Genomic DNA, 13,487 nt, shown 5'->3' on the forward strand with positions numbered 1-13,487 from the left:
AATTTAAATTTAAGATTTCTTGCACTCTGGTAACATTTTGGAAAAAGGAATGAACTTCGGAGAAATCATCACAGTATATGTTACTGACCAAAATAATGGAATGTCACAGTTTCTGGTCATCTCCTCCCCTGATTGTCACCAAGGTCCTGACATATGCTCTCATCTCACCTACACCGACTTGTAACCTCGGCAAGAACCAATTGCATCCAGGATCTGAAATCATATCACATGAGATTCTTTACTAGTAATTATCTACACAGCAGTTCAACACTGTAGGGATGAAAGAGCCAAAAGAATGCCCTGATTGCTGACTGTTGATGACCCCAGCTCACTGCTCTCACTTCCAAGAAATACCATAAGTTGCTGTGAACTCACCACCAGTATTCCTGCCCCAAATGAGTGTCACAAATATAATAATCAAAATAATATCATGAAGAAAGTAAAACCCATAGCAAATTCTGTCAAACAAAAAAACAAAAACAAACCCCATGGCACTACAGCCCTGCTGAGCCTTGGCCTACTAAGTGCCCGCTGCTCAGCCCCAAGGCCAGTAGATTATGAGATGATGTATGGTTAGTGCAAAAAATCCACTTGGCCATTATTCTTGGCATTTTAGACTGAAACCACTATTTCATAGTCAGATAGATCCTCAATATTATTCTCATGTAGGCTGAGTAGACCTTGAACCAGTCCTCAGATCCAGGCAACAATTCCTGACTTGGCCAAAAATTTAATCCAGAGTCTTTGGATAAGAAGCAGGCGCACGACCCCTAGACCACAGGGCCAGCGAATGATACCACAATGAAGCAAAATACAATATCTGCTTTGGAATGGCTCTTGAGTGCCAAGACTTTTGAATATTTCCAAAGTTTCAGAAAAGTAAATCTTCAGAACTATTATAATACTCTTGTAGCCTTGTTGAACTATGGAGACAATCATTCTCCTTCTTGTTATAGATAGAGATACACTACATTGTCTTAATGACCAGACATCACCAGAAAGGGAGATCGATCCCATATATTACTGGTACTCAAGCATTCATGAGCCAAAAAAGTCTGTGAGTGCTCAGTAGAAATGTTTACTACCTACAGCAGTCAAACTGGACACATCAAAATAGCTCAATGAGGCTGAAAGGGACATAATCAATGCTCACTGACACAGTCACTACATCTGTGAGATTTCTGCCAAGTTTCAGATACCACTTTCAACAGTGGGTGAAATGGAAATGGCAGGGTCTTTTAAAATGTCCACCTTGACCAGGTTTAATCACATCAACAAGGTTATAATTAAAGGCTACAGATCTCTTCATATGGTTATGAGGGTATTTAGAGGTTGTACTAAGGGTGTAAAGGATATAAAACACTGGTAAAACCCCAATTAGAGTATGGTTGTAGTGTATGGGAACCTCACCAGGATTACTTGATTCAAAAACTGGAAAAGATCTAAAGGAAAGCAATGTGCTTTGTTGTGGGTGATGTCTGACAGACAAGTAGTGTTACAAAAATTTTGCAAACTCTGGGCTGGGAAGGCTTGGGAGTAAGGAGACAAACTGCTCGTATAAGCGGTACTTTCTGATATGTCAGTGGAGAGATGGCATAGTACGGAATTAGTAGATGAATAAGCTCGAATGGAGTTTTTAAATGTAGGAAGGAACATAATATGAAGACAAATTTGGAATTCAAATTCAAATTCAAGAGTACAATTTGGGGCAAATACCTATGTAGATATATAAAATAAGAGTTTTGTCTGTACAATGCTCAGAATTTAAAAAGAATGGTATTTCTGTATCGGTCCATGACTTTTTAATTTTCCGTCATCTCTGTCTGTCTGTCTGTCTGTCTGTCTGTCTGTCTGTCTGTCTGTCTGTCTGTCTGTCTGTCTGTCTGTCTGTCTGTCTGTCTGTCTGTCTGTCTGTCTGTCTGTCTGTCTGTATGTATGTATGTACGCACATCACAATTAAATAGCTTAAGAGAATTTAATAGAAATTGGTATATAAAGTCAGAAAATAAGGCATTGCAATCTAGGCTATAAATAATTTTATTCATGCTGAGTGAAATGGTAGTTTAGGGGAAAATGTAAAATTTAATTCTCAAATATCCATGTTATTAGTGGTCCTATCGATAATTACTACATAACTAAAGTTTTATAGAATTAAATTCATGATCATTTATGTCTTATACATTTTTACTGTACCGGCTATGATAACAGATATATTCATGAATTTCAATTTTTGTTGCTAAGTCCATATCAACACCAAACCATGAGAAAATAGGTGAACAGAATTTAATGAAAATCACTATGTAAAGTCAGGAATAAGCCACTACAGTCTAAGCTATAAATAATTTTATTCACATTGGATGAAATGGTAGTTTAGGGGAAGGCACTTAAAATTTCATTTTAATACCTACGTTACTGGTCCTATCAAAAAGTACTACATATAACAAAAGTAATAGAGAATACAATTTCCAATCATTTATGTCTTATACAGTTTGACCATACTGAATACAACTGATCAATAATAACATTACGTTGATCATTGTTGTGATGTGATTTGTCTCTTCTGCTGCCACTCATCTCCAATAGATGAGATTACTGCTGCATCTCGAGTAAAACAACATGCCTGAATATTGGTTGAAAGTAGCTGAGGAGTTCGATAACTATATGATTGTCTCGTAAACGATGGGTGCTACAGCTAGTTTTATTATAATAAGAGGAATTAGGGATAGGAATAATTTAGCAAGGGAGATGTTCGATGACGGACAGTAGACTGAAAGTGAGCCTCTCAAAGACCGAACAACTTCACTGCATTTTCAAAGATCCTGTAGCTTTAAGGCCAGATATTATTCTTGATTTCCAACCACACCCAAAATGCAGCAGTTGGCTCAGTGGGGGAAAAATTGGGTGGCTGTGATGAGGATGTAAATCACAGGATCTGTGTAGGCTGGCTGAAGTGGAAACAAAATTCACCTATGTTTTGCAATAAGAGAATGCCACTGAAGCTTAAAGGAAAACTCCACATGACAGTGGTGAGGCCTGCACTAACGTATGCTTGGAAATGCTGGACATTCTATGAACACCGCAATCATCGTCTAAATGCCACGGAAATGAAAATGCTGAAAATGTCAGCAGGAGTTTTCAAGAAAGACCATATCCAAAATCAGTGTATCAGAAGCATGTTACACATGAAGGAATCAGTAGTGCAGAAGGTTCAGTGTGAGCTGGTGACATGGTTTGAGAAGGTGAACAAACTCGATGAAAGCTATGTAGCTAAAGTGCCCTAGACCTTCAGCTACCCAGGATACAAAGAAAAGGAAGTCTTAAGAACATCTGGGCCCAACAGATGAGGTACATAATAATTACTAGGAAATTGAATCTAGCGAAGAAGTCAGCTAAGGATAACATGATGGCAAGCATAATTGGTGGTCATACAAATTTTAGTGAAAAATGGAAGAGTATATACAGGTACATTAAGGCAGAAACAGGTTCCAAGAAAGACATTTCAGGAATTATTATCATTAATAAACAAGGAGAGTGTGTCCGCGAAGATCTTCAAAACGCAGAAGTATTCAGTCAAGATTGTTGGTTACAAGGATAATGTCCAGATAGAGGAGGAAACTAATGCTAAAGAAGTATTAAAATTTACCTATGATAACAATGACATTTACAGAAAGATAGAAAAGTTGTAAACTAGAAAAACAGCTGGAATTGATAAGGTTTCGGGGGATATACAGTACTAACGACAATGGGTTGGGATATAGTACCATATCTGAAGTACTTATTTGATTATTGTTTGCATGAAGGAGCTATACCAAATGAATGGAGAGTTCTATAGTATCCCCTGTATATAAAGGGAAGGGTGATAGACATAAAGCTGAAAATGACAGGCCAGTCAGTTTGACATGCATTGCGTGTAAGCTTTGGGGAAAGCATTCTTTATGATTATATTAGACATGTTTGAAAAATTAATAACTGGTTTGATAGAAGGCAGTTTGGGTCTAGGAAAGGTTATTCCACTGAAGCTCAGCTTGTAGGATTCCAGCAAGATAGATAGCAGATATCCTGGGTTTAGGAGGTCAAATGGACTGTATCGCAATTGACCTATCTAAGGTATTTGATAGAGTAGATCATGAGAGACTACTGGCAAAAATGAGTGCAATTGGACTAGACAAAAGAGTGACTGAATGGGTGGCTATATTTCTAGAAAATAGAACTCAGAGAATTAAAGTAGGCAAAGCTTTATCAGTCCCTGCAATAGTTAAGAGGGGAATTCCTTCTTAAGGCAGTATTATTGGACCTTTATATTATATATATATATATATATGAGTGATATGTGTAAAGAAGTAGATTCAGAGATAAGGCTTTTTGCAGATGATGTTATTCTGTACAGAGTAATAAATACGTTAAAAGATTGTGAGTAACTGCAAAATGACCTTGATAATGTTGTGAGATGGACAGTAGGCAATGGTATGATGATAAATGGGGTTAGAAGTCAGGTTGTGAGTTTCACAAATAGGAAAAGTCCTCTCAGTTTTAATTACTGCATTGATGGGGTGAAAGTTCCTTATAGGAAGGGGAGTTAGGGATTGGAATAACTTATCGAGGGAGATGTTCAATAAATTTCCAATATCCTTGCAATCATTTAAAAAAAGGCTAGGGAATCTGCCACCTGGGCATGCGGGTCATTAGTGATTTGGTGAAGCTATAACCTAGAGCAGGTATTCCCAACCAAAGTGCTGTGACACACAGGTGTGTCATGCAACTCCATCAGTTATACCACAATATTTTAGGATTTAAAAATATTTTTTTTGTCATCTACGAAGTCTCTATAAAACACATTTTATATTTAGCATGAAGTCTTTAATGTATTTTTTTAAACAGACTGTACCAGTAAGCCATGAACACCTGCAACAATACTTAATTTACTCTTCCCACTTAGCAACAAACCAACTATTTAGAATCTTCAGGACACATTGGTCAGTCTCAGTTTATGTGGGAGCAGACAATAGTGCAACTATTTTACCAAAATGATTTGGATAAGGAAGCTCCTAGGAGAAGCTAGAAACAGAAAATAATGAAAAGTAAAGAATTTAAAGAAATTAAAAATAAAATAAATTAAAAGTAGGAAAGATCACAATATGAAGATAAAGTTGGAATTCAAGAGGACAAATTGGGGCAAATACTCACTGTAGGAAGGGGAGTTAGGGATTGGAATAATTTACCAAGGGAGATGTTCAATAAATTTCCAATATCTTTGCAATCATTTAAGAAAAGGCTAGGAAAACAACAGATAGGTAATCTGCCACCTGGGCAACTGCCCCAAGTGCAGATCAGTAGTGATTGATTGATTGATTGATTGATTGATTGATTGATTGATTGATTGATTGATTGATTGATTGATTGATTGATTGATTGATTGATTGATTGATTGATTGATTGATTGATTGATTGATTGATTGATTGATTGATTGATTGATTGATTGATTGATTTGCAAGTGGAAATTATGAGAATTTTCTGCGGGCCTATAAAAAGAGCGAACCTGATATTGTGGGCATTAAGTAAAGTGTGTTGTCAGTCAACAGTTGGGAACCCCTGATCTAGAGCCACATTTAGTATAATTAAGAAGTTCAAACAGGATTATGAAAGGTGAGAGAGCACGCTGGTATGGTCTAATATAACTATACCCCATAGAATAAAAAATATCACCTTTTCACACAGCTGTCACCACACCCCACTAGTAACTCATAAGATTTAGGTCTGATTCTTAAAAGCAGCTAACAGCTTTGGGTTAGACCTATTTAAAAACATCTGATGAAATAAAGCTACGTTCAGAAGTTATCTCTAACATTCTTTTATGATTTGTATTGCAGTCAGCTGATGGACTTTTGCGGTTACTGGGAGTGGAAGGACTCAGTGATGATTGGAAAACCTACATGCCTACACGCTACTATGAATATCATGCTGTACCTACAGCTGTGCTCATGCTAGTGGCATCTCGTTTTTTTCCAATCTTCTGGATAATCGATTTGATTCTCCTCATCAAAGTCGTCAGATTTGCCAGACAACAAGGACTACAGAATCGTGAAGGGGTAACTATTAATGAAGTGAAAGTTACAATCACTGACCAAAAAAAGCTAAGCACCTAAGAGGGAGAGGAGGAAATGAAATTTCATGTGTTGAGAGGTTATGTGATTTTATTTCAATGATTACAAAATGAAGTGAAATGTACAACAAAGTGTGCAGTACGAGCACACTGCTGTTCCCGTGTCATCAGGATGGTGCACCCCCTTCGGGCTTTGATGCATGCAGTGATTTGGTTAGGAAGGGTGTCATACAGGTGTTGTATCCTCTCCTGAGGTAAGTTGACTCAACAGTTGTAACTGGCCCTTGATATCCTGGATACTGGCACTGGGATAGACTTGACATGCAAGCTGGTCCATGTTCTATCGGAGGCAAATCGGGGGATATTGGTGACCAAGGAACTAGTGGCAATTAGGGAGGCCAAGAGAAAGAGGGGAGGGGGGGACAGTCGCCCTCTAACTTCGTGGAGAAAACATTACATTTTTATTCCATTTTATCCGGCTGAAACTAGGAATTATTAAAACAAGCAATTTGTACAAGCCCTGTTGTCTTATCAGCTAATAATTTCCTTTATTTCCTTTAATTAATAACAAAATTATTAGCGAAATATGCACAAAATGTTGTTCGTCGCGGCTAACTGAATTTTTATAGCACCACAGCAAGTGGTGGACCCTTTCCATGTGCTGTGAGGAAGGGTAGCAGGAGTAAACTTTTTTTGCCAAGTTCATGGACATTGAGGTATGATTCACCTGCTTGCCGCACGCATTCATCAGTCTGGCAGTTTTCTTAGTGTAGCAAATGCTAAACAACCCGTTAGAGGAGAGATCCTCACTTGGACTATGTGCAAGTAGGGTAGCAGCCTGCTTCATGAATTTACCGAGCTCAGAACACTTTAAGCAAGCCTCGGACCTATAAGAGTAATGGAGTCCCACTCCCATTTGACAGGCGAGGGACTCCTTGGAAACAACTTGGCAAACGAAATGGAATTCGATGGGGAGCTATCAATATTAATGGGGCTTATGGAAGAGAGAAGGTAGAACTGGCTGACTCAGCAAAGAGGATGCATCTGGATGTGCTAGGAGTAAGTGATATTCGGGTAAGGGGAGATAATGAGGAAGAGATAGGAGATTATAAAGTGTACTTGACAGGTGTTAGAAAGGGAAGGGCAGAGTCTGGGGTAGGGCTCTTTATCAGGAATACCATTGCACGCAACATAGTTTCTGTTAAGCACGTAAATGAGCGAATGATGTGGGTAGATTTGTCAGTTGGAGGAATTAGGACAAGAATTGTGTCCGTGTATTCACCATGTGAGGGTGCAGATGAGGATGAAGTTGACAAGTTTTATGAAGCATTGAGTGACATCGTGGTCAGGGTCAACAGCAAGGATAGATTAGTGCTAATGGGCGATTTCAATGCGAGAGTTGGGAATAGAACTGAAGGATACGAAAGGGTGATTGGTAAATGTGGGGAAGATATGGAAGCTAATGGGAATGGGAAGCGTTTGCTGGACTTCTGTGCTAGTATGGGTTTAGCTGTTACGAATACATTCTTCAAGCATAAGGCTATTCACCGCTACACATGGGAGGCTAGGGGTACCAGATCCATAATAGACTATATCTTAATAGACTTTGAATTCAGGAAATCTGTTAGGAATGTACAAGTTTTTCGCAGATTTTTCGATGATACAGACCACTATCTGATCTGTAGTGAACTAAGTATCTCTAGGCCTAGGGTAGAGAAAGTGAAATCTGTCTGCAAACGAATAAGGGTAGAAAATCTCCAGGACAAGGAAATTAGACAGAAGTACATGGATATTATTAGTGAGAAGTTTCAAACAGTAGACAGTAAGCAGGTTCAGGATATAGAAAGAGAATGGGTGGCATACAGGGATGCTGTAGTAGAAACAGCAAGGGAATGCCTAGGAACAACTGTGTGTAAAGATGGGAAACGTAAAAAGAAGGCTTATCAGAAATGGCTCCAAACAAGGGCCGAGGCAGGCAGGGATTTGTACGTAGATGAAAGAAACAGAACAAAACAAATAGTTGTTGAATCCAAAAAGAAGTCATGGGAAGATTTTGGTAATAACCTGGAAAGGCTAGGTCAAGCAGCAGGGAAACCTGTCTGGACAGTAATAAAGAATCTTAAGAAGGGAGGGAAAAAGGAAATGAACAGTGTTTTGAGTAATTCAGGTGAACTCATAATAGATCCCAGGGAATCACTAGAGAGGTGGAGGGAATATTTTGAACATCTTCTCAATGTAAAAGGAAATCATCATGGTGGTGTTGCAAACAGCCCAGCTCGTGGGGAGGAGGAAAATGATGTTGGTGAAATTATGCTTGAGGAAGTGGAAAGGATAGTAAATAAACTCCATTGTCATAAGGCAGCAGGAATAGATGAAATTAGACCTGAAATGGTGAAGTATAGTGGGAAGGCAGGGATGAAATGGCTTCATAGAATAGTAAAATTAGCGTGGAGTGTTGGTAAGGTACCTTCAGATTGGACAAAAGCAGTAATTACACCTATCTATAAGCAAGGGAACAGGAAGGATTGCAACAACTATCGAGGTATCTCATTGATTAGTATACCAGGCAAAGTATTCACTGGCATCTTGGAAGCGAGGGTGCGATCAGTCGTTCAGAGGAAGTTGGATGAAAACCAGTGTGGTTTCAGACCACAGAGAGGCTGCCAGGATCAGATTTCAGTATGCGCCAGGTAATTGAAAAATGCTACGAGAGGAATAGGCAGTTGTGTTTATGTTTCGTACATCTAGAGAAAGCATATGACAGGGTACCGAGGGAAAACATGTTCACTATACTGGGGGACGATGGAATTAAAGGTAGATTATTAAAATCAATCAAAGGAATTTATGTTGACAATTGGGCTTCAGTGAGAATCAATGGTAGAATGAGTTCTTGGTTCAGGGTGCTTGCAGGAGTTAGACAAGGCTGTAATCTTTCACCTTTGCTGTTCGTAGTTTACATGGATCATCTGCTGAAAGGTATAAAATGGCAAGGAGGGATTCAGTTAGGTGGAAATGTAGTAAGCAGTCTGGCCTATGCTGACGACTTGGTCTTAATGGCAGACTGTGCCGAAAGCCTGCAGTCTAATATCTTGGAACTTGACAATAGGTGCAATGAGTATGGTATGAAAATTAGCCTCTCAAAGACTAAATTGATGTCAGTAGGTAAGAAATCCAACAGAATTGAATGTCAGATTGATGATACAAAGCTAGAACAGGTCGATAATTTCAAGTATTTAGGTTGTGTGTTCTCCCAGGATGGTAATATAGTAAGTGAGATTGAATCAAGGTGTCGTAAAGGTAATGCAGTGAGCTCGCAGTTGCGATCAGCAGTATTCTGTAAGAAAGAAGTGAGCTCCCAGATGAAACTATCTTTACATCGGTCTGTTTTCAGACCAACTTTGCTTTACGGGAGCGAAAGCTGGGTGGACTCAGGATATCTTATTCATAAGTTAGAAGTAACAGACATGAAAGTAGCAAGAATGATTGCTGGTACAAACAGGTGGGAACAATGGCAGGATAGTACTCGGAATGAGGAGATAAAGGCTAATTTAGGAATGAACTCGATGGATGAAGCTGTACGCATAAACCGGCTTCGGTGGTGGGGTCATGTGAGGCGAATGGAGGAGGATAGGTTACCTAGGAGAATAATGGACTCTCGTTTATGGAGGGTAAGAGAAGTAGAGGGAGACCAAGACGACGATGGTTAGACTCGGTTTCTAACAATTTAAGGATAAGAGGTATAGAACTAAATGAGGCCACAACACTAGTTGCAAATTGAGGATTGTGGCGACGTTTAGTAAATTCTCAGAGGCTTGCAGACTGAACGCTGAAAGGCATAACAGTCTATAGTGATAGTGTATGTATAATTTTGCTGTACTTCTATTTAATTGTAATACATGTGTACTATTGTTCTTTAGGTGAAATTTTTATTGTATACTGTTGAATCAAAATCTCAAAAATCTATTATTACCGTACTTAAGTTGGTAAACTGTCAACCTTTACCTCTCTGTTGAAATTCGCTCAGAGAGCTTAAAAAAAATTACCATTTTGTAGGTTTTTCAGTTTTGGTATATACACACCCCTCGCCGCCCACCCCAACCCTCTTCTAATTCCCAATTGCCGCTACTGCCAAGGGAGATACTCAACGTCATGCAGGCAGTTCATAGGGACGTGCTGTGTGTGGATAAGTGTTGTCTTGTTGAAAAATGGTACCAGGAAACTGTCTTACGAGAGGTAACACATGAGGACGCAGGATGTCTATGGCGTACCATTGAGAAGTCAGTCGTCATGAATCGTTACCAGAGGTGACTTGAAGTCATACCCAATGGCGTCCCACACTGGTAGAATATGCCTTCTCTCCGTGGCGCGGCCATACTTGCAGACGATGGTTGTCTGAGGTAGTGCAGAACCGAGATTCATCATTGAAATGATATGACACCAATTGTCAGTAGTCCATGCTTCTCACGAACAGCACCACTCCAAACGCAGCCATATGTGTTGTAGCGTTAACAGCAGCCTAGGATGGGATGGTGATTCTGTAGTCTGAAAGCTGCTAGTCTCCGACCAATTGTGCGGGATGACATGGGGTGTTGTAGTGAGTCCATTATTAGCATCTGGATGGCAGGCACAAATGTAAAAGAGTTATGATGTGCTTGGTACACAATACGTCGATCCTCCCTTGGTGTGGTCAGACTTGGTCGACTGGAACCTTGATGACGCATGTGGTTTCCATCACATTCAGTCCAACATGAGGCCACTTTCACATCTGAATGCCTCACATGTTCGGATATTGCATGATTCTCCGTGGTCCTTCACAGTGCTCAGTAATCATCTGACGCTGCACATGCCTCTTCTATGCCCCATCAGGCCTAATAACACGGTTATGATGTCAACATGAATGCACTCTAGTGGCCGTCCTAGTCATTACAGATCATTGTAACTGTAATCATTTACATACCCACCAATGGTATGCACATGTACACTGACTGACAGAGCAATTGCAACACCAAGAAGGAGTGGTTCGAAAGGGATGAAAGTTGGGGAAAAAACAGAGACGGCATGGACGAATAATTGATGTTTATTTCAAACTGATATGCAGGTTACACAATGCGCACGGCATCGACTCAGTAGGATGTAGGACCACCGCGAGCGGCGATGCACGCAGAAACATGTCGAGGTACAGAGTCAATAAGAGTGTGGATGGTGTCCTGAGGGATGGTTCTCCATTCTCTGTCAACCATTTGCCACAGTTGGTCGTCCATACGAGGCTGGGGCAGAGTTTGCAAACGGCGTCCAATGAGATCCCACACGTGTTCGATTGGTGAGAGATCCGGAGAGTACGCTGGCCACGGAAGCATCTGTACACCTCGTAGAGCCTGTTGGGAGATGCGAGCAGTGTGTGGGCGGGCATTATCCTGCTGAAACAGAGCATTGGGCAGCCCCTGAAGGTACGGGAGTGCCACCGGCCGCAGCACATGCTGCACGTAGCGGTGGGCATTTAACGTGCCTTGAATACGCACTAGAGGTGACGTGGAATCATACGCAATAGCGCCCCAAACCATGATGCCGCGTTGTCTAGCGGTAGGGCGCTCCAGAGTTACTGCCGGATTTAACCTTTCTCCACGCCGACGCCACACTCGTCTGCGGTGACTATCACTGACAGAACAGAAGCGTGACTCATCGGAGAACACGACGTTCCGCCATTCCCTCATCCAAGTTGCTCTAGCCCGGCACCATGCCAGGCGTGCACGTCTATGCTGTGGAGTCAATGGTAGTCTTCTGAGCGGACGCCGGGAGTGCAGGCCTCCTTCAACCAATCGACGGGAAATTGTTCTGGTCGATATTGGAACAGCCAGGGTGTCTTGCACATGCTGAAGAATGGCGGTTGACGTGGCGTGCGCGGCTGCCACCGCTTGGCGGCGGATGCGCCGATCCTCGCGTGCTGACGTCACTCGGGCTGCGCCTGGACCCCTCGCACGTGCCACATGTCCCTGCGCCAACCATCTTCGCCACAGGCGCTGCACCGTGGACACATCCCTATGGGTATCGGCTGCGATTTGACGAAGCGACCAACCTGCCCTTCTCAGCCCGATCACCATACCCCTCGTAAAGTCGTCTGTCTGCTGGAAATGCCTCCGTTGACGGTGGCCTGGCATTCTTAGCTATACACGTGTCCTGTGGCACACGACAACATGTTCTACAATGACTGTTGGCTGAGAAATCACGGTACGAAGTGGGCCATTCGCCAACGCCGTGTCCCATTTATCGTTCGCTACGTGCGCAGCACAGCGGCGCATTTCACATCATGAGCATACCTCAGTGACGTCAGTCTACCCTGCAATTGGCATAAAGTTCTGACCACTCCTTCTTGGTGTTGCATTTGCTCTGTCAGTCAGTGTATAAAATATGTTGAATTAGGACCATCCCTCCCGGGTGCTTAATTAACCTTGTTTTGTCAGTGAGTGTATTTTGGAAAGATGTATTGACTAGTTTTGTCATCATCATCATCATCATGATCATCATCTTCCCCTTATTCATATACAGCCATGTTGGAGCAAATATGGTTCCAATCCAATTTATCTGACTAGTATCTATTAGTATAAATTAACACAATTTTTCAATATTTATTCTTTTATTTGTGGGACATGTTTCCCTGCAAATTTTTGCATTCACAGATATATCACATTAGTTATAAAACTATATTTGTTTCAACCATTTCATCACATGCATCATGATTATTATTATTCCTAGCTTTTTGCTTGGTTATCTGGGGCCATTTAAGCCTAGCTTTATGGCTGGGATCCTTTCCTGATTCCAACCCTCTGTGGAGGGATGTATTCACTGTTGCATGTTTCTGTGGTGGCTCGTAGTGTGGTGCGTAGTATGTAGATGTGTACTGAGGCAATCATGAACACCCAGTTCCTGAGCTAGAGGAATTAGACAAACATGGTTAAAATCCCTGGCCTGGACTGGAATCAAACCCAGGGCCCTATTTCATCACATACATTACTACTCTTAGTAATATAATATATGTACCGGTACAGTACTGATTAAATTTGGAAACAGACAATCAAACTAGATGGATAAGAAAGGTGTTTTCTATCACAACAATAATAAGACAAATATTATTGTCTTCACCATGTATGTTTAAACTGATGTAATTAAAATCATTATCCTAATTCTGAAATGAAAGTAATTCACCTTTGAAAATGAAAACACTGGGAGGGTGCATTGTCTGGAGATTCACAGACTGAGTCATTGCAGATGCAATGTCAACTGGAGGGAGATTCACCCCATCTCTCACATGCATGCACGTATGCACATATCCAAAAATATCTCAAGTTCCAAATACGAATTAACAATAACAACTAATTAATTTTAAAACTG

The 13,487-nt window shown here is 40.9% G+C and overlaps 1 protein-coding gene across 3 annotated transcripts in view; it reads left to right on the forward strand.

Annotated features, from left to right (window-relative positions):
* The window catches only part of LOC136863232 (uncharacterized), a 139,394-nt gene that overhangs the window by 72,321 nt on the left and 53,586 nt on the right, over positions 1-13,487 (forward strand). For all 3 annotated transcript variants that reach the window (XM_067139610.2, XM_067139620.2, XM_067139628.2), the window contains one exon: positions 5,869-6,087. In XM_067139610.2, the coding sequence (XP_066995711.2) occupies positions 5,869-6,087 (219 nt within the window). The remainder of the gene's footprint in view (positions 1-5,868; positions 6,088-13,487) is intronic.

This window comes from Anabrus simplex, chromosome 1 (genome assembly GCF_040414725.1).
Source record: "Anabrus simplex isolate iqAnaSimp1 chromosome 1, ASM4041472v1, whole genome shotgun sequence".
In the NCBI taxonomy this organism is placed as follows: domain Eukaryota; kingdom Metazoa; phylum Arthropoda; class Insecta; order Orthoptera; family Tettigoniidae; genus Anabrus; species Anabrus simplex.